General features: G+C 35.3%; 2 protein-coding genes across 3 annotated transcripts; one reads left to right on the forward strand and one right to left on the reverse strand.

Moving 5' to 3' along the window:
• Positions 1–1238: 1238 nt before the first annotated feature.
• Positions 1239–2554, reverse strand: LOC111787958 (putative carboxylesterase 18). Its single transcript, XM_023668071.2, has one exon. The coding sequence runs from the start codon at positions 2397–2399 to the stop codon at positions 1371–1373; it is 1029 nt and encodes a 342-aa protein (XP_023523839.2). The 5' UTR covers positions 2400–2554; the 3' UTR covers positions 1239–1370.
• A 5982-nt stretch (positions 2555–8536) lies between these two features.
• Positions 8537–20887, forward strand: LOC111787934 (dynamin-2A). Of its 2 annotated transcripts, XM_087121465.1 has the most exons (22): positions 8537–9017; positions 9929–9979; positions 10097–10217; positions 10474–10566; positions 11638–11699; positions 11912–12029; positions 12318–12660; positions 13026–13173; positions 14147–14248; positions 14326–14445; positions 14894–14977; positions 15220–15347; positions 15695–15779; positions 15861–15999; positions 17165–17241; positions 17719–17775; positions 18106–18256; positions 18377–18537; positions 18842–18955; positions 19070–19137; positions 19304–19470; positions 20246–20887. In XM_087121465.1, exons 1-22 carry the CDS (start codon positions 8865–8867, stop codon positions 20476–20478), a joined length of 2775 nt encoding a protein of 924 aa, XP_086977591.1. In that variant the 5' UTR covers positions 8537–8864; the 3' UTR covers positions 20479–20887. The 2 variants fall into 2 exon arrangements, with proteins under 2 accessions (XP_086977591.1, XP_086977592.1); XM_087121466.1 differs by lacking the exons at positions 8537–9017; positions 9929–9979; positions 10097–10217 and having other exon boundaries at positions 10479–10566; positions 11917–12029.
• The last annotated feature ends 749 nt before the right edge of the window (positions 20888–21636 follow it).

Consider the following 21636-nt stretch of genomic DNA (forward strand, 5'->3'; position numbering starts at 1 on the left):
ATATTTGAAAGCGAGTTTGAAAGTAAGAATGAGAGAAGATTTGAAAACAATGTTATATAACTATAAGTAAAAGGCAACACACTGGCTTAGCTAGCATATAACTTTTTGGGTAAGAAGAATTTGACAACCAGTCACATCATTGTAGTACATTTTGAAGTGATTCACTTCTGGCAGGCCTAGACGTGATTTCGCTGAACCCTCATACAAAATTAGGGGATGAGTTGAGAACTAGTCACACCCTCATACAAAATCAGGGGATTTTGAGGTGATTTAGGTCTAACATGCTTAGACATGAATTCGCTGAGAAGTCATACATACAAAAAATACAATAGTAAGGCAATACAACATGAAATTAAATAAAGAATTCGAAGTGACATGAGATGCGCCTATGAGCAACACGCCCTGGACAAGCATGACCTTGACACTCATTACGCAACACATAACATTCGCTCGTTTGCTCCTCAGAGCCTTGCTACATGCATTCGAATCCTTGCAGACATAATTCCTCACAATTTTTATTATGTCGACACGGTCGTCGCTAGTACCCGACGCGTACATCCCCGCCCCACCTAACACATGTCCACAACTTCGCCTGACGCATTCATTCCTGCCCTATCTGGTGCGTGTCACATACTTTTTTGAGTTTCATGAATTATTTCATGTGTTTCCTAATTTCTTCCAATGTTTGTATCCTTTTAGATGTAATTCAATTTAACTCAATTGGTTCACCAAAACTGAAGCTTTAATCTAGATTTCCAACAAATCATAACTCACCATTCTTGAGGTTCAATTGGAACTTCGATTTTTAATGAGTTTCACTTCTAGATTTCTTCACAAAAGTAGTACGAAAATACTTTCTAAAATATTTTAATCTAATTTCAAGATCTAATTCATCAACAAACTCATGAACCTAGAGAAAAACCATGAAATGAAAAATGATAGATATACAACTTTGATTATTTAATAAAAAGAAATCATAAAATAAAAAACATAATAAATATACAAATAAAAAGGTAACAACTAATAACTCCACGTTTATCTTGCATTATATGCAAGATTGTCAACAATACTTTTCATGTAATAAATAACGTTAAATTGTAAACATAATAATTATGAAAATTAAAGTTTTAAACGTAAATGTCAACATCAATTATACCATGTGAGCCCTAATTTGAATCACAAAAGTATACAATAATTTTTAAAATCTAATATATTAATTAAATACTGAAAAAAAAAAATAAAAAAAAATGGAGATATAATTGAGAGGATCCACCAATATTATAGATCAAAGAGAAAGTAATAATAATAATAAATTAAAATAAAATAGGAATAACGTGCACTGACAGTAATGCGACGACACATGAAATTTATTAAATTACGAGTCCTTCCTTTTTACAGTTTTGCCATTGGGCGGCGATGAAGTCCCTCACCGCCTGAATCATGGAGGAATATTCCGGCAGATCGGGGAAGCAAAAGAAGCCATGAATGGCGTTTGGAAGCTCCACCATCTTCACTTCCTTTCCCATTCTCTTCAGCCCCTCGTAATACCTCCTCTGCCCATCCTGCAGCAAATCAAACCCTCCCACTAGCACCACCGTCGCCGGAAACCTCTCCACTCCCGAAATGTCCCTTCCGTTCGGCCCGAAAACATTCGCCGCCGCGTGATCTCGATCTGACCCAACTGGCAAAAACGCCTTCCAAAACCAATCTGTAAGTTTCAGACTCAACGGCGGCTGATTGCATAGCCTAATCTCCGACTCTGTTCTTTCCTCTGCTCCGAAGAACGGCTGCGTCGCTATAAACCCAATTAATTTCACTTTCTTGAATGCGTACTCGCTCGCTCTCACTGCCACGTGGTGCCCCAGATTCCCCCCGGCGCTTTCCCCCAAAATGAAGCTACGCCCCAAATCTGCACTCGCCGGTAATGTCCCATCATCGATTTCGTCTATGAATTTCAATGCGTCGAATCCGTCATCGTATTGACACGGGAATCGGAACTCCGGAGCGAGGCGGTAGTTAACGGAGATCACGACGGCGCGTAGTTGTTTGGCGAATTGGTGAGCGGTGGTGTGGTAAAGAGATGAATCAGCGTAAGAGAAAGCGAAGCCGCCGCCATGGTAATAGAAAATCACCGGGAGGGATTGAACATCGTCGATGGGGGTGAAGATTCGAACCCAAAGGTTGTGGGATTTGTCGATGAGGAGATCGTAAGAGGAAACGCCGTCTATTGGTATGGAGGAGGGGGGGCTTCTCCGGTCAAGGATTCCGGTGAGCCAACGGTTGATGGTGAAATCGGATCGGCAAAAGGTGTTGGTGGCTATAGTACCGAGACGGAGAATTAGACGGTGCTTCCATGGAAGACGGAGCGTTGAGGTTGGAATTTCAGGGGAAGACGACATTTTGGTTTGTTTTAGGCTATGAGTGTATTTGTGTGTTATAAAGGGAATTCATTCATGTGGGTCGTGCCAACCATTTTGACTACCAGACAAACTCTTTTGGAAGAATGATCGTAGGTGGATGATCAAAGATTGATGTGGTCGGGAGACAAGTGTGGTAGTCGATCACTCTAACAAAGTGCTTACAAGTGTATCTCTCACTTCAAAATCTCTCTTACAACTTTTCTCCCAATTGGGTCTGTACTAATTCAAAATGATAATACTTCACATTTCAAAATAATATTAAACAAATCTCACCATCTTTGAGTATCTTTCAGTGGAGTTGATGGTTTTTTATGATTCTGGTACTAAAGAATTTTTTTTGAGAAAATCTACCAGTGGAGTTATGGTTGATTGGAACGAGAACAAGCCCATAAATGCAAAGAAAACGAATTCAAAATCTAAAAAATACATGCATTGGAGTTGGAGGTTGAAGATGATGACGTGACTAGTTCAATTGAATCAGTTTCATGTTTGAGTATTTTGGTCTAATTTGAGTTATTTTAAGTTGATTTTTCAGCCAATTTAGACTATTAAGCTATGAATAGAAATTTTTACTATGAATTTGACTTATATGGATTGAAATTGATTAACCAATGATTCGAGTTGTTAATGAATAGTTTAGGACCGACCATGCTATGATAGAGCAAAACGAATTATAGTAAGGATGGTTTTACTAGATACCGTGTAAAATTAGGTGATTTGTGAACGTGAAAGTTGATGGGTTATCCAAATTGCTATACTTTGCTTTGTGCTACTCGATTGTATCATAAAATGAGATGCTTTGAGATACTCACCGCCATGTGGTCTCGATCTTCGTCATCTAATCTGACATTCTCCTGCATTCCATGCGACATAATCTTGTTACTTACTTCTCACTTCTAAGGGTAGAACTATCCTCACAGACCAACATGGATCCTTTTCACATACATCTTAAGTAAAGATCCAAGAGGTCACCCAACATAGAAATTCACACTTAACTCTAGAGTTCTTATGATTAGGTCACCGAAAAAGAAAGTACACCTTATTGGTATAGACAACGTTTAATAATTTAAAATTTTTTATTAGGCATCCTAAAATCAAGTAAAATTATAATGATGGATTGAAGCTTTTAGAAGAACGGGATATAATAATAGATGGTGAGACTCACATGACACGTGCAATCTTTTTCTTTCATGACAATGCTTTTGCTCGTAGAATAAGATCGTCATGCACGTCATTTAAAAAATAATTCATATAATAATAATAGTATCATAGAAATAATATAGTTAAAGACCGAAAATATAACATCATTCTTCAAAGTTTCGAAAGTGATGTTATTGATGTGTTCTAACATAAGAACTATAACTTAAATTAATGCGGAAATCTAACCATCATAACTTTGTTTCCATAGCATCCTCAGCCGACGTTATCATCCATACATGTGAGCCTTACAAGCAATTACATGCAATCATAGTTCACGGGGGAATCTATTTTTCATGACTATTCCTTGGGCTCTACTTTCTTTTATGGACGGGTTGAATGCATAATATTCTCTACACACAGTTCACGCACATGAACTCACTAGGAGGGAATGTATACGTACCCCTAAGCCTGATCATGGACTAGAGCACGCTTACACTGCGGGAAACTAAAAAAGAAAGGAGAGTGTTTCATATCACGTACATAACATACTGAGAAAGTATCTCATGCTCGTGACATACATCATGCATGAGATCCCACATTTTCAAATCATGACATACATCATGCATGAGATCCCACATTTTCAAATCATGACATACGGTTATGATGCCTATCATACTTCTATTACTTTTCATAACATAACTCTCCTATGAGACATGCACACGTGTACACGATATATCTTTCATCAATATCATACATCACTCATCAATATCTCATAGGCATGATGTGTATATGGTACAATGACATACGGGAAGTGCATGCATCACATATCAATTCATAGCGATGTTTGTCTCAAGTCTTGCAAAAAAACGAGTCGGTATACGGGTTTTTCAACTTTGTAAGAAATTTATTGTTTGGCACGACATTATTCATATCTTTCGGTACAATTATCTTCTTTGGTAGAGTTGATAATGGTGTCATTATTGTTCATCTACCTACGTTTTGCATGTAACAACCTCATTTTCTATGCACACTATTTATTTTTCCTAGATCTTATAATAATGTTCCTCCAAACTTCGACCATTGTACAACACTACAGCTTGATAATGTTATTTTTCTTCTCATTTTGATGCCTCGATTTTACTAGGCATTGTGTCGAAAGGTCAACTTGATACCGACTACTCCCACTTGTACCTCTATTTCTTGGTTGAAGGGGTTAGACTCTGAAATATTTCATTTTGCATGAGTTAGACGATTAGTTGATTTGTTGGCTACCATTGAAAGTAATTGTGTTGTTATGATTCTACGTGACAATAAAAATTGAATTAGTAGTTTAACTAGAAGTCAAAGTGTTCGTAGGTTGTTAACCATTCCTCCATCCATAACGGATTCAAGTATGGATTATTTTGACCTTGTCCATTTTGAATTTTCCCTACATAGCATATAGATACATGATTTAATGGACTCGAACCATTTACCGATATTGTCTTTTAACATATTCATCCGTTAATATGTTCATCGCATTGGGCTATACTGTTCTAGTTTTCTTGTGGTCACTTAGAAGCTATCATCATCATTCACAAATTCTATAAGATCAAAGGCGAATGAACAAAATACAAACCAATACAAACCAATACATCCTCAAAAAGATCAAAGGCGGACAAATGACTCAAGTAGACAAGCCATCTATGGTCATGCAGCTCCCGACCACTCTCCATCTCAACTAGCTACGTAGGTATCACCTACAAGAAAAAGTAATAACTAAGGTACATATAAAAATACTCCGTAAGTAACTTACTTGTAAACTTGTAATGGCATCTTGAACCTAACTACCTACCACAGGCTTAGTTCTAAGCTCTAAGAAGTTCAGACCTAGGTTTTACAGTTTAGCTAAGCTTCTGGTAGATCATGAAGTTCCTAAGACATAGTTCTCATGCATGTAATAAACCCAATCAAGCTTCGTGGATAGTTCATCTAAGTTGTTGCCACATGATCTCGCGAACAGCCTAAATGAGTTATGGAGTGAGCTAATATTTATGTTCATAGCTTGCTTACATTATCTTGGAAGTGAATCCTTAGTATCTATGAATCTGAGAGGTGACCTCATAAAAGTTCCAGCACATGAAGGACAATATGGTATCGTGAATGGGTATTGAGCATCATCTCTGAAAGGTTATCTTGACCCCTAGAGAGCAACCCCGCGTGCCAATTAACTAGTTGAGTTTGTTTGTGTGATCCTTTACCCCTTTCAATGCGAATTTATGGAATGGAAGCCCCATTAAGATGCTTCTAACTATTTTCACACACGATAATAAAACTAAATGGTACTCTTTCATAGGCGTACCGTTTGGGATAAGGGTTCTACTAGATCTAATCGATGTTCCTAATAGTTCTAATAACATACTAGAGGAAATAGAAAGTGGTCTTGGCTCTAGTGATATCATTCACAATTCCTAGTAGACATGTTACGTTATCTTAGGTTTTTCTTAGTATCGTAGTGGTAAACTAGGTTCCTGAGAGAGATCATTGAGTTCTTGTTTCCAGAGTTTTTTAGACTAGCTCCCGGGCTAATCTTGTTGAGAGTACTAAAATTCAGTCTTGTAATCATATCTCATGATTCATGAGTGTTGGGTTCACTAGAAACATCATGATATGGTAATCGTGAAATCGTTCATAGTTTTTTGTTCCATAAACTTACTTGTCATAGATCTCATCAACTTTCTTTTAAAGGGATTTAAATTTAGATCATTGATGCTATTAGACAAATTAATTAAGCCCTTTAAGATTGAATTGGATTATAAGGAATAGATTTGGACTAGCACTAGAAATAATTAGTAAGTCCAACTTAAGTCGACCAAGTAAGTTTAAGTAATCAATGTTATGAGGCGAATTAAGCCCTCTAATGTGTTCTTACCCGAAGTCGTGGCCCATATAGATTGATATGCTTGATTGGATGAATAGAATGAAGTATGAATGACACGTGCTATGTGACCCTCCATGTGCTATATTTTATGATTGTTTGACATATATATTTGTTATGTTACGTTGCAAGTTATGCTATGAGATGTTTTTGTCATGGTATCGAACTAGTTATGACTTACATGTTGTATGATACATAGTACCTCTATATGATATGACATGCACAGTAGGTTAGCATGATCACTTCTAGATTATGCAATATTATTAAGCCAAGTATGTATTCATGAACGTTATATTTATGAAAGAACGAATGTATGTCTTACATTATATGTTGATGTCATGATTTAAAGTTATGGGGGTTTCATGCATTTTTTTAATGTCATGTTCATCCGGATATTTTTTCGTTATAATGAGTACAAAATGGGTACATTACGATATCTATGTTCGCCATGATATTATGAGGGCTCTTTCCCTTCGTGGCTCGACACATGAGCATGCATTAGTTGAAGGGCTGACCCAAGGGGCATGTATACTCCCGCCTGGTGGGTCTATGTGTGGTACGTGAATCGTGAATCGTGTATAACGACATAAAGTTATAATTAATTAAAATTTTCAATCAATCAATTTTATTCCTTAACTATAGGTCACTATAGACGTATAGTTGCACTCTTATGTACTATTGGATAAATTGTGTCAATGAATATCATCATTATAGGCAACTTAATCAAAAAGTTTGATGCCCATATGAATACATCTTATACCTTAAATGTCACTGATTGTCTAATGAATGATTTTTTATGATCCAATTATAAACTAAGTCTCTATCGGACGAGTGAGAGGGTGATGCCCCTTGTTCAAGTACCAAAATTAGTATTTAAGAGAACTGCTCATCTACTAACCTATTTACGAGAATTAGAGAATCTCTTCTCGTAAAGTTATGTTCTTTAGTTTCTTGTTTGGTCAAATTTCCAAAATGGTAGACATGTTGAATTGATTCAAAGCTAACGACAAATTCTCCCAAAGACAGTAATTCATAACTCATTTAAGATTAAGATTAAGTTACATATGATCATCTTATAAAATATTAAACTTCTCGGTCACCGAATTTAGAAGAAGAGATTAAATATTTTATAGTATAAGCTTATATAAACTGGTTGTGTTAGATCCTGCTCATATGTTGGTATTGGTACTATCTAAATAATAACCATCTCCATTTTTACCCCATATAAAACAACCATTTATTTTATTAATAAATTGAAAATATCTAATAGCAATTTAGTAACACCAACACTTCAGGCCAAATCCTAAATCAAGCTAAAAAGCGCTATGCCTAGTATTAGGTCCTTGGTCAGGTAAAGGCTAACCAAGTCGATGATTTTCTCCATATTCTGATCTCACTAGGGAAACAAGCTAGGGTTTGAGAATTAAAGCATGAGCATCTGCAACTAAGAGGAAGTCGTAGATCGTCGATTGAAGAGCTAGGTCAGTCAGTAAACTTCTATTGATGAAAGATTATAGGTCAGAGGCTCCTAGCAACAAACTTGTATGAAGGACCTCGATGGAGACACAGAAGATGTAGGAACCACCAACGGGATCAACCCAACAATAATAGCCCAGGATAAAGTGACTTCGCTCCTTCACCTCTCCAACTTAGTAAATTAAAAACGTCTCAATTTGATCGACCAAGCCTCGGGTGGAAATTACAATCAACTACCTTGCCCACTAACTCTCGGACAAAGACTCCTTTCCATATAAAACAATGTATTCACAAAAAAGAAAAAACTCGAGTAAAACAGTACTAAACTACAAGCTTCTCCCTCACTTCTTACCCCGACAAGAAGTCAATCATACAAGACTTTCACCCGGGCCGGAACAACTAAAAAAAGTTAAAATTTTGAATTCAAAAAAAAAAAAAAAAAAAAATCAAAGTGGGAGAGCACCCACCGCCGAAATAACTACACAAAAACTTTATTTAAAAATATAAAAAAGAAAAGAAAAAAGAAAATTCAAATATGACGTCAGAGCAAAGAAGGCTAAGTAAATCAGTTTCAATTACCATTTCAAAACGCACAGAACAGTGACGGTGAGAGAGAGAGAGACAGAGTCTTTTAGAGAGAGAAAGGGGAACTTTCTTCCTCTTCTCCTTCGTTCTTGTAACCCTCGTCTTCTCAAACATTCAACTTCACAGCTTCTTTGTTCCTTCAACTTCAAGAATCTTTCACACAGACACATCTACCTTCTCCTACATCTCTCTTCAACTGTTCTCTAATCGATCTCTTTGTCTACCTCCACTTTCAATTTCTACTCTCATCTCTTTGCTCCCGATTACTTCACTTCGCTTTTTCCGTGTTTTAGATCCTTGATCTTTGCTAGCTTTCTATAGATTCAATGGACGCGATCGAGGAGTTGGGTGAGTTGTCCGAATCGATGCGCCAAGCGGCTGCTTTGCTTGCCGATGAAGATGTTGACGACAATTCTACCTCTGGCGGTTCTTCTCGTAGGGCTACGACTTTTCTCAACGTTGTTGCGTTGGGCAATGTTGTGAGTTAGCCGTTTCTTTCTTTTTCTGTATTTCTTACTTGGCTTTTAATGTTGGATCGGTTTTGTTCTGTGTGTTTTGTCTTGGAGACGTGTTTCTAGATTTAAGTTTTTGAACTGTTAGTCTTAGGCGGCAGATCTTTGTGTCTATTTGAGTCTCCCAACTTGTTGGAACATTCTAGAAATGGAAAGATGTGAAAACATTTTGAATTTTTAGTTGCAGTAGAAGAAAATTACGAAGCTCCCTTGTGATGGGACACGTTGCTGAATTAATTCTTTTGCTAATTAGCAAATTGTTGTTGCGCGATTTGGAAGGCGTGTTTCATGGATTGACCGTTGTAACTAAGACTTACTGCTTGTAGTGTGACAGTAATATCTGGAGTACGGTGCGATGGATTATTTATTTAGATCTGTCCTGAGAGTTGCAAGAGTTTGGTTGGCTGTGAAAACTCTACAGTATGATCAAACTTGTACAATTTGGGTTTTTTTTTATTAATCATGGTTTGCAGTGGAGTTGAATTTCACGAAAAACTTAAGCTTTTTTTCAGCCGATAATTCTGTATTGGTTGTGGTATTCAGTTTGTATTGATCGTCTGCTTCACAATTCACTGAGTTCTTATTTCTTTCCGAATCTGAAATCTGGACAAAAGCCTCAAGCTCTTGCCAATTATGATGGAAATTCTTTTGGCTAAGTTTACATTTTATGAATGCAGTTCTCAAATAAAGTGTGAATGTAGATGAGTATAGAATTTTGAAGTACATATGCTCGTAAATCATGACTAGCTGCTTGAAAATTTACCTTGATTGGAAAAGTGCAATCCATCTGCCCTAGTTATTTATTTGTTTCTTCTTATTGTAGATGTGCTTATTTTATGAAGATATCATAATTTTATTTCTTTGATAAAATATCTCAGGGTGCCGGCAAGTCTGCAGCTTTGAATAGTTTAATTGGGCATCCTGTTCTGGTAAGTTGAATTTTACTTGGTTATCTCTTTCCTTCTTTCCTTCTCTCTTTGGATCTACAGAACAATTGTATGAATACCCTATTCTTTTGTGTAATTTGTTTTCTATTCTATGCTCAGCCAACTGGTGAAAATGGTGCTACACGAGCTCCAATTAGCATTGATTTGCAGAGGGATGGTTCTTTGAGTAGTAAATCAATTATTCTGCAGATTGATAATAAATCTCAGCAAGTTTCTGCAAGTTAGTAACTTTACTAAATGCCCTTGTGTTTTAAATCATGCTGTACATTTTTTTTCCGCTCTGTATGAGAACTTTACATGTGTGGATCTTCCCTTGGTTGTAGAATGGCTTTTACCACGTTTTCTTTTGTATGCTTTTGGTTATATATGACCTATGCTATACTTTTAGTGTAAGAGGTGATAATGTTTCAGATATTAATGGTTATTTAGCTAAACTCCTGTATTAAATGTCAGCACTAATTCCAATTGTTCTTTAGGTGCTTTGCGACATTCTCTACAGGACAGGTTGAGCAAGGGTTCTTCAGGAAAGGGCCGAGATGAAATATATCTAAAGCTTCGCACAAGTACAGGTTAGTTCGTTCATTTGGCCTTTGTAGTATGGAGTAAAAATCTTAATTTTTTCTTATAAATAGTTTATAATTTAATATGTAATCCTTCAATATAACTCTTTTAAAAGTGTAACTTCTGAAGATTTTGAAATGTGTGCACTGCGTGTGTTATTGGTGGTAAAAACTGTTATTGGAATAGCTTATATCTAGTATTTTTTAATCAAGTATTTTTTTCATTCTTTTTTATGCTTCATCCCTTTGCATAAACGAAGATCTCATAATTAAATATTTATTGTACATATTGTGTGAATTGGTTAATCTCGTATGTAATTATCTGGTAGCTTCTTAATGCACTTTTCCTACTTCTAGCTTCCACATGTGAAGTTCTTTTTGTTTTAGCTCACTGGGATCACTTCATGGTTAGTGTTCTTCTAATAGTGGAGTGGGAAATTTTCTTCCTTTCAGTTCTTAATTGTATTAATGTTTTTCTAATAAGTATATATATCGTACTGTTTATCATTTATTTGCATATGGAAAAAAAGCATGTTGATGTTAGTTATTTTAAAACTAATCTTGTTCTTACATTGAAACACTGAAACGTTGATAATCTAACCAACATAGAATCTTGTAAAATGAAATGTTTTGAAGATTGATAAATACGATTATCCAGGAATATATAGGGAATGCCAGTATTACACATTCTTTTTCTGGTCGATAATAAAGAAAGTCTTGTATTTGCTCTAGAAAAATGATATTGGGTGTTAGTTAATTTGCATGTCCATTGGATGCTCTGTAATTCAATTTGTCATTACTCAGCTACTATAAGTTGTTTAGGCGAATAACTGCTGTGCAAGGAAATCTTTAGTCTGTAAAGGCAATGAATGAAGCCAGTTCACTAAAATGTATTCAAAGCATGTCCAAGACAAAAAAAAAACTAAAACCTGCTGCTCCCTATATAGATAGGATTTTATGTCAGGTTCTTACAACATCGATCTTTTTCTTTATAAAAATTAATTATCAGCTAATTTTATCTATTTCATTCAGTTATTTGTTATTGTTTCTTAGATTTTCATTTAAAAATTTTCATTTCAGCACCTCCACTGAAGTTGATTGATTTACCTGGGCTTGATCAACGGGCAATGGATGATTCTGTGGTAAGTAGCTGTTCATGGACTGGCTCATATACTTGATTAAAAGATTTATGAATTAGCGTTTCTTTTTTGGATGAATGCTTTTAGACAATATCTGAATCCATTATCCATATAGATGGTTTGTGTATTTTTTTCTTAACCAAATGATAGTCTGGTATTGTTTATAAACTGTTATTAATGGTATAAGTAATTATATTTTGATGGTTTTTGCATAGGTTAGTGAATATGCTGAACACAATGATGCAATTTTGCTAGTTATTGTACCAGCTGTTCAGGCTCCTGAAATTGCTTCATCTCGAGCCCTACGAACTGCGAAGGAATTTGATGCAGATGGTAATTTGTTTCACAGTCATCGTCACATTTCTATTTTAAGTTTGGTGTAATGTTATTTGTAAACCTGGGGAATAAGTTCTAATTACTGGGTTTTGTCTTTTATGTTCACCACCACTATCATTTATCATGGATTCTTGTTTCTTCTTTCATGTTTTGCTTTGTTAAGTTTATAGGGATAATTTTCAATGCTGAAATTTCAATTTTATGTTAGATTTCGAATTATGCATTTTCTATTCTTTCTTTTCAACTGCATTAGGTGATTAAATTTGAAAATTATCCTCAACATAGGTACCAGAACCATTGGTGTAATTAGCAAAATTGACCAAGCTTCTTCAGACCAGAAGTCTCTTGCTGCAGTGCAAGCTCTCCTGTTAAATCAAGGGCCAGCACGAGCCTCAGATATCCCATGGGTTGCTATAATTGGTCAATCGGTTTCGATAGTTACTGCACAGTCTGGATCTGTTGGCTCCGAGAATTCCATGGAGACTGCATGGAGAGCAGAGAGTGAAAGTTTAAAAACTATACTACCTGGTGCCCCTCAAAGTAAGCTAGGTAGGCTAGCTTTAGTTGATGCATTGTCCCAACAGATCCGCAAACGAATGAAAGTCCGGCTTCCTAATCTTCTCTCCGGGTAACTGTTTTCCCAAATTTTACAAGAAACCTTTATTTACAAATTGCTGTGCTTTTTTTTTTTTTTTTTGCCCCCAGTAATTTCTATTGTACTCAGGGAAAGTTTTTGTATTAACAAATAGATAACCTATTTCTCACAATATATATCCTATGTAAAAAAATCATGGAAGACTAGTCTTAGGTGATCGATGTTGAATTCTATTTTTGAGTTGAATGAGGGTCTGTTGACAAGAATGGAGTCTGCCATATTTGTGGTTTCTGAGTGGCAGATTTATCTGACAGGATTTTAAATGGATAAAATATGTATTTTTAATACGTGGGAGGAAATTAACATCTTATTGATTTTTATATTTTACTTTATTAAAGGTTACAAGGGAAGTCGCAAATAGTTCAGGATGAGTTAGTTAGGCTTGGTGAGCAAATGGTCAATGGTGTCGAGGGGACTAGAGCTCTAGCTTTGGAACTTTGCCGTGAGTTTGAAGATAAGTTTCTCCAGCACATAGGCTCTGGTGAGGTAGGTCTTCTATTTTATTTATATACTTTTTTCATGGTTCTTTTCCTGCACGACAAGTTGGTATCCTTTGTTTTTAAAGTTGCCACAGTATTTATTCTGTAATCTTTCTACATAAAATTGTGTTAAGCAGGATAGAGTTTTCTTCTGTGCATATATAAAAAGAAATTCTAATAATTTAAGTTTTATTATTATTATTATTATTTTTGTTAATCCCCCCTCTGTTTTCTCTTGTATTTCTTATTTTTCTATTTTCTGTTTTTTAAACTCACTTTGAAGGTGATTAGCACTTGTAGAGCATGTAGTTTTCTTCCTAAGGAGAACATAAAGTCCCAATAGTTTATATATATATAATATATAAACAAGCATAATTGCTTAGCTCAGGAATCGAACTCAAGCTGTTTGAGAATACAGCCGCACAGGTGGCAATTCGGCTGGGAGAGTCTTTCAAGTCCTGATTGTAAAAATTGATTTCTTTTGTGTTTGTATGTTTGATGATCCTGGCTAATTTCCTTTTGAAGGATGATACAAAACAATTTGTACGAACTGTGAAATCTTCGTTAGCAAGGAGTTCTCTTGATATGCATGGAAAATACTTGGATAAGTTAGAAAGATGATTATAATGAACCTCTTGGTGTAAATTGTCAAATCTCTTTGCTTCATATAGTTATCCCTCCCTATTAACCAACTGGAAAAGCTTTTTTGTAATATTCATGGACTATGCATCCTTTTTGCAAATTCCATACATCCATGAAATTGTTTCTTACATAAAAAAAAAAAAAAAAATCAATATTGATGATATGAATTGATAATGAAATAATTTTTCTCCTCAATACTTATCTAGTCAGACTTTATTTTGAGCATTTCTGCAGTCAGAAAAAACTAACCCGTGGACAAAATCTGAGTTTATTGATAATTTAATTGCAGTGAGGGTTTTGATTTCCAAGTCTTTAACATTTCTTACCTCGCAAATCAGGGTGCAGGCTGGAAAATTGTTGCTAGCTTTGAGGGTAGTTTTCCAAATCGAATTAAGCAATTGCCTTTAGACAGACACTTCGATATTAATAATGTGAAGAGGGTATGTTTAACTTCTTTTTTTTTTAGTAGTTTATGTTTTATTAGGCTGTAGATTCATTCTTGACTTCGTTGTAACAGATTGTATTAGAAGCTGATGGTTATCAGCCTTATCTTATATCACCTGAGAAGGGTTTGAGATCTTTAATAAAAGGTGTTTTGGAGCTTGCAAAGGAACCATCACGTCTCTGTGTTGATGAGGTAAAGATAAGCATAAGGGCATGAAATGTTCAGCTTCTTAAATTTTGGAGCACTAAATTCATCATGGAATATTTTTTTTTGTTTTTTTTGAGATCTCTTTTAGAATTTGAGCCTTAGCTTATCAGTTTAGTTTGTTTTGCTTAAATTTTGTTACCACAGAAAAATGGAAAAGATGTGTCATCCTCATATACTTCAAAACCAGAAGTGATTTTGAAGAGGCTCTTCAATCTAAATTATTAGGCAAAATAGGGAATAATTACAAAAAGTGAAATTAATAGTCCGAGGAGACCATTTAGAAGGCCAAAAGTATAGAATTTGGGATAACAAAAATATTTTTACTCTTAGCCTCATAATTTCTCAAACTCCTTAAACAAGCAGAAGGATCGTTTAATTTTTTTCTTTTTATTGTTAATGAAATCATGTTGTTTCTGGTTTGACAAAAATATAGGTGCACAGAGTTTTGATAGATATTGTTTCTGCTGCTGCTAATGGCACCCCAGGTCTTGGAAGATATCCACCATTCAAAAGAGAGGTGAGTGGCTTTTTACTTTTTTCTTGATTACATCGTTTATCCTTTTAGCTTTTCATAGTTTACAACTTTATTTTGTTTTCTTTTGTAGTTTGCATCTTAACTTTTTTTTTTTCCTGCTTAAGTTTTTATATTATAAGCTGTAGTTCTTCGAAAAGGTTTTCTTGTTCTTTCAAAAATAATGTTTCTTGTAAGGGAGCTCTAAATAGCTGTTTCCAACCCTCTAAAACCGATTATTTTTCTAGGTTGTGGCCATTGCAAGTGCTGCCCTGGATGGGTTTAAAAATGAATCAAAAAAGATGGTTGTGGCGTTAGTTGATATGGAGCGAGCATTTGTCCCACCACAACACTTTATACGTCTTGTACAAAGAAGGTAAGCTTAGGAAAATCTTCTACTGCTATGCCTTTTGGGGTATGAAATTGGCTGCTGTGAGAGGGGGGGGGGGGGGGGGTGGATCCTACACGCATGATGAAATTTGATATTGCTAATGTGTGTTTACTTTTTCTGCGGCGTGTCCTTTTGGAGCCTATTGCTGTATTAATTATTGTGTCTGTGTGAAATTGTAAGATCTTGAATGTCCTGTACATTCCAATAAAAATCCTCCCACACCCACACACCACCCATGCATAATTATACTATACAATTTTTGGTCCCAAAAATTTTAAATTTCAATAGTAAAATTGGTTGTATATGAGATCACTTTCTCCTTCTCAACTTAGGATGGAAAGACAACGCCGGGAAGAGGAAGTGAAAACTAAATCATCAAAAAAAGGGCAAGAGGCTGAACAAGCGGTGTCGAACAGGGTGAGTCATTTGAGTTAATGCAGGGCTGCTGACTCTCATTTTTGTTTGACTTTCTCACTTGCATAGTTTTTGTCCCCCTAGGCAAGTAGTCCTCAAACAAATAGTCAGCAAGCTGGGGGAAGCTTGAAATCAATGAAAGAAAAACCTAGTAAAGAAGATAAGGAAGTGCAGGAGGGTTCGGGTTTGAAGACAGCAGGTGCTGATGGAGAGATAACAGCTGGTATGCACGCAATATTATTTTATTTATAAAAAAAGGGAATGCTGTTACTGGGTTTTAACTTTCAGCTGTTTATGAAGGCATTTTAAAATTTGTTTTAGAAGACTCTTTCTTGCCTTTTAAATTAATATGAGACCCTTAATCATCTGTCGCTATTTTCTCTCTCTCAAATCTGGTGTTGAATGAATTGTGTAGAGATTTGTAAACTTGGTTCTGATTTGTTTGGAGTTAGTATTCTGGTAAGTCCCCCAAGCTGAAACGTGTTCAGACTCTTGAATATACAGCATCCAATAATGCACATGCAACACAATTAGTCCGTTACATGTGAATGGCAGTTTTATTTTGGGTGTCATCCACGAGCTTGGCAGTTGTTGAGCTTTGGATCAAGTTGGACACTCAAACTATATTCTTGACTCTTCTGTAACTTTGTTTTTTTGACACTTAGTGATGCTTGGACACCCGGATTGAAAAGGAAAAAAAAGAACCTAAATCAATGATTAGCTTTGGACTAGGCCAATGGAATAATTGTTATGCATATAATTGAAGACACATTTGGTTTTTGGATTTTGTTTTTAACCCTTTGTTATTATTTATAATATATTGATCCGTTTACATATGTTTATTGGTTTGGAAGTCCGTTTAATGCTGAGTCATTTTGAACATGTAGAAAGACTGAACATTTAATATAATGTTACTCTACTATACATTTTATTATAATTTTTTGAAGAAACCATCAGACTAAATTCAAAGAAAGGAAAGGAAAGTCATCAGGGCTGGGGAAGAGAGAACCCCCACCCAAAGAGCTACTTACAAAAGGCCTTCCAATCATTAACAATCAGAGAGAAAGGGAAGTTACGAAAGAATTTGCTATTGAAAGTTATGACTCCACCACGAAGCATTAAGCTGTTTGTATTTGTACGTTTTATGTTTTTCAATTTCAATGATTATTTGTCCGCACATCCATGCTGCATTGTACTCATGTCAAACTGTCTGTATCTATCTCTGCAATTTTAAAGCTGACTACTGTTATAAAGTTGGAAGTCTGTATGATGGCTTACATCGTAGTTTGAGTTCAATGGTTACAAAGTAAAGCAATTTGTTTTGAAGTAAACTTTAAGGAGACTATTAAACTTACAGGTTTATTTTTGAAATTTTGTTCATTTTGTAGGTTTCTTGTTAAAGAAAAGTGCAAAAACTAATGGATGGAGCAGGCGATGGTTTGTTTTGAATGCGAAGACTGGAAAGGTATGTAAAATTTTGTGGAATTCTACTCTAATGGTCAATAGAAATGGGTGGTTCCTGATCCCTCAGTACGTAGTCAGTTAGATGGTATACCATTTGTTCTTTTCTCGTGCGTTTCAGCCTATCATCCCTCAGTATTAGTTTCCTATATTGAGAAAGAAAAATCTGAGTAGGTTATAGGCATATTTCTGGTGATTATTAATTCATGCTTGGTGATCATATACCCATTACATAACTGCCGAGTATCTCATAGTAGCTTCACTGTTCTTTGAGCATATAAGACGTGTATGTTAATATTACATCTGAAGGTTGGGTAAATAAGTTCACTTAAGCATTTCAGCCATGCCATCTTCATGCGTTGACCTGGGGAGATGTTTGTACATTCTGGTTTCATTTGTCTCTATTTACCTATATTTTTATTTGTATTAGGCAACATGTGTCGATACCTTTATTTACTTCTATTCTATCCTCGTTGTGCAGCTTGGATACACCAAGAAGCAAGAAGAGAGACACTTTCGTGGTGTCATTACTTTAGAGGTAGAGCATTATGTTTTTCCTGATCTCAGTATGGGGACAACTCCCCACAACGTCTTTTTGTAATTATGAGCTTCATCTGTTTCTGTGGTTACGTTCCAACTCTTTCTGTTGATGCTTGTTCATGAAAGCGCAGTTTCTTACAAAAAGGAAAACAAAAAATCACATATAATTATTGGTTTTTCTTTTTCAAGTTTTTTTCCGTATATTCTCAAGAACAATCATTTAAGACAATAAGATGTACTGGAATCGTCTTGAAATTTAACAATGATTCTGTCATATATTCCTGTTGGTTATCTGAATGGCCACATTGACTTCTGAATACATTTACAGGATTGTAATATTGAAGAAGCTACAGATGAGGAAGAGTCTCCACCTCCAAAGAGTTCAAAGGATAAAAAGGCTAATGGGCCCGATTCTGGAAAAGGATCAAGTCTTGTGTTTAAGATTACCAGCAAGGTTCCATATAAAACCGTTTTAAAAGGTAAGGTTACATAAGGTTTTTGATCTTTTAAATGTCGTAGTATTAGTTTATAAATGTTCCAAATTTGATACCTCCATGTTGAAAACCTGTTTGCTAACTCAATTGTGCCATGTTCTTCAGTTCATAGTGCTGTTGTCTTGAAGGCGGAGAGTGCTGCGGACAAGGTGGAATGGATAAACAAGATACGCAATGTCATTCAACCGTCCAAAGGAGGACAGATGAGAGGTGTATCCTCCGAAGGTGGTCTTACTATGCGGCAGAGTCTATCTGATGGTTCTCTAGTATGTCATTGAAACCTATTATTGTCTTGCTTTTTTCTAATTTTGACATACACTCACATTTAGATAATTGGTCTACATTCATGGGGATTTGTGTTTACTGGTTGGAATGTGCATAGGATACATCTATGCCCTCTTTTCTTGTAGCTTTATTTTACAGTTCCATTTGTTTCTAAAATTTTAACGAAGCTAGTTTCTTTGTGAGAATGTGTCTAAACTAACCACTTCTCATGCACTTCAAATTTCTTTTACTTGTTTTTTATTGTGGTTTGCAATTAACATTAAAGAATTTATCCACCTTTATTAGGATACTATGGCTCGAAAACCTGCTGATCCTGAAGAAGAGCTGCGGTGGATGTCTCAAGAGGTTCGTGGTTATGTTGAAGCAGTGTTGAATAGTTTGGCTGCAAATGTTCCCAAGGTAAGTTTTGAATTGTTTGGCTAGGTTGAAGATTGCGTTCTAATTATTATCCCATCTAGTTTATATCATTCTCTCCAACAAGTTTATTTCATTAGTGAGTTGTTCATTATGCAGGCTGTTGTACTTTGTCAAGTTGAGAAGGCGAAGGAAGACATGCTAAATCAATTATATAGCTCGATCAGGTAGAGTTTAGCTTCCATGTTGGTATGGGCTTGCTTTGTTGGTATTGTCTTTTTAGAAATATTTTCATTAATGTGTCGACCGTTGATTGAAAGATCTGTATCAATAAGGTTTGAAAAAAAGTTACTTTGGTAGAAATCCAACTTATTATATGCTCATGCTGAACAGTGCCCAAAGCTCTGCAAAGATTGAGGAGCTTCTTCAGGAGGATCATAATGTAAAACGGAGGCGAGAACGTTATCAAAAACAATCCTCTCTCCTTTCCAAACTGACACGCCAGCTCAGCATTCATGATAATCAAGCATCTGCTGCTAGTTGGTCCGATGGTAGTCCAGGTAATCTTAGTCATTAGTTCCTGCTTTCACTATTTGTATGCATGTTCTGCTGCCCACCGTTGGACTAGGTTTCGTTGTTAGGTTTGATGTTGATCTGTCTTAATTTATGTAGAACTGGTAAAGAAACAACATTATTTTGTTTCTCCTGATTAGGCAACTTAATCATAGGGTGTTGTTGATTCATTCTAGTCAAGCTCTAAGAAATGAAGTTTCTTCTAGCATTCAGCCCACACAACTTTTTGTTCAATGTTGTACGTCATGGAAAAATCTTAGAGGGTGATCTTCTAGTCAATTTAACAACATCAGTAGCCAACCCACGCAATTTTGGTACCGGAAGAGTCATTCATAGGGCGACTCTTCTCGTTGAAGTTTAACAAAGAAAATTTGCCAAAAATTCAACCAGACAGTTCTTTACGCAGGAAGATTCTTAAATGATTCCTTCTGGTCAACGTTTAACTAAGAAAATTTCTTCCTGCATTCATTCACCCAGACATCTCTGCCGAAAATTATTGGAGTTGAATGCTACAAGAACCACTTTCTCTAAGTACTTTCATGTATTGGCTGTACGCCTGAACCCAGCCAAATGATTGAAGAATGAGTACACATCCATTCATTTGTTAGCAAATAGCTGAATAAATTAATTTGGCGTTCCCATTTCCTTGGTCATTCGGTGATTTTAAAGTTGGTTGTTTGATAGTCTGCCACTTCTCAATGTTATGAAAGAAATTCATTTCCCCATTTTCTTGACGTTTTGTAATATTTTAAACCCTTGCAGAAAGCAGTCCCAAAACTAGCGGACCACCTGGAGGAGATGACTGGAGATCTGCATTTGATGCTGCTTCTAATGGCCGGGCTGACTACAGAAGATCTTCTTCCAATGGTTACAGTAGATCTATCGATCCCGCACAGAACGGTGACATAAACTCAGGTTCCAACTCTAGCAGCCGTCGCACTCCTATCCGGCTGCCACCAGCACCTCCGCAGTCTTCTGGTTCCAGATACTTCTAGCATGGCAGCAGATATTACTTGATGATTTAGTCTCTGCAACATTGGGTTGATATTAAGGTACACTTGATGGTTCATTTAGCGATCTCTTCAAGTTCATATTTCTACTACAAACTTATAAGTGGAGAAAGAGGTTTGTGTATATACAACATTTCTCAGTGCCAGGTTATACTGCTTTCTTCATCAATATAACACTAGATTCGAGGTATTCTTGATATCCTTTGTTTTTCCTCCCCTTTTTAAGGTTTTGTTCTACCATTGGCCCCATTCTTTTTTGGACAAGAAAAATGTATTTGCATGTATTAGTTCTGATCTTGTATGTGCTATATCATCCATCATCCATCGTCCATCTCTGATGGGTATGTATAATATTCAGTTATTTCTAGCGGAGAGTTTTGGATTGTCATTTGAATGGTGATCTGTTTTTGCTTCTCTTCATTGTTAGTTTTCTGTTTAAGTATTTGGGGTGTAATTTTTTGCTTGAACCTATTTTAATATTTAATTATCAAATACAATAAATATATGTTTCTCTTTTTATGTTTAATACATTTTGATATATTAAATATTCATTTGAAATATATATTAAATATACTAATTTGAATACTTCAAGCTAATTATATTTTTCTCTAGTTACATTTAATATGTTTAATATTAGTTAAACAATTCAAACTAAATATATTTTATCCTTTATATTTAATATATTTAAGATATTAAATATTAATTTTAACACTTCAATTTTTTTAACTATATTGAACATTTTAGGAGCTGGGAACTTGTGAACTTTCAGATTGTAATCTCTAATCATACAAAATTTATTATAATCTCTAATAATATGATTATAATAATACAAAATTATTATAATCTCTAATAATACAAAATTAATTAACTTATCGATTATAAGCTCCAATGATATAAAGTTAATCAACTTATATACTATAAATTTCAATGGTACAAAACTAATTAATACCTATAGGGGTCACTTCACTATACATCTAAAATATACATCTAAAATTGCACTCTTGTACATTCGTACCAATTCTACCATAAGTATGGAGTTGCACTCTTATGCATTGTAAGTTAAATTGTGTCAATTGATATAATTATTATAAACAAATCTAATCATTCCCAAATTGATATAATTATTATAAACAAATCTAATCA

The sequence above is a fragment of the Cucurbita pepo genome, chromosome 2, assembly GCF_057944985.1.
Source record: "Cucurbita pepo subsp. pepo isolate OVF chromosome 2, ASM5794498v1, whole genome shotgun sequence".
Taxonomy (NCBI): Eukaryota; Viridiplantae; Streptophyta; class Magnoliopsida; order Cucurbitales; family Cucurbitaceae; genus Cucurbita; species Cucurbita pepo.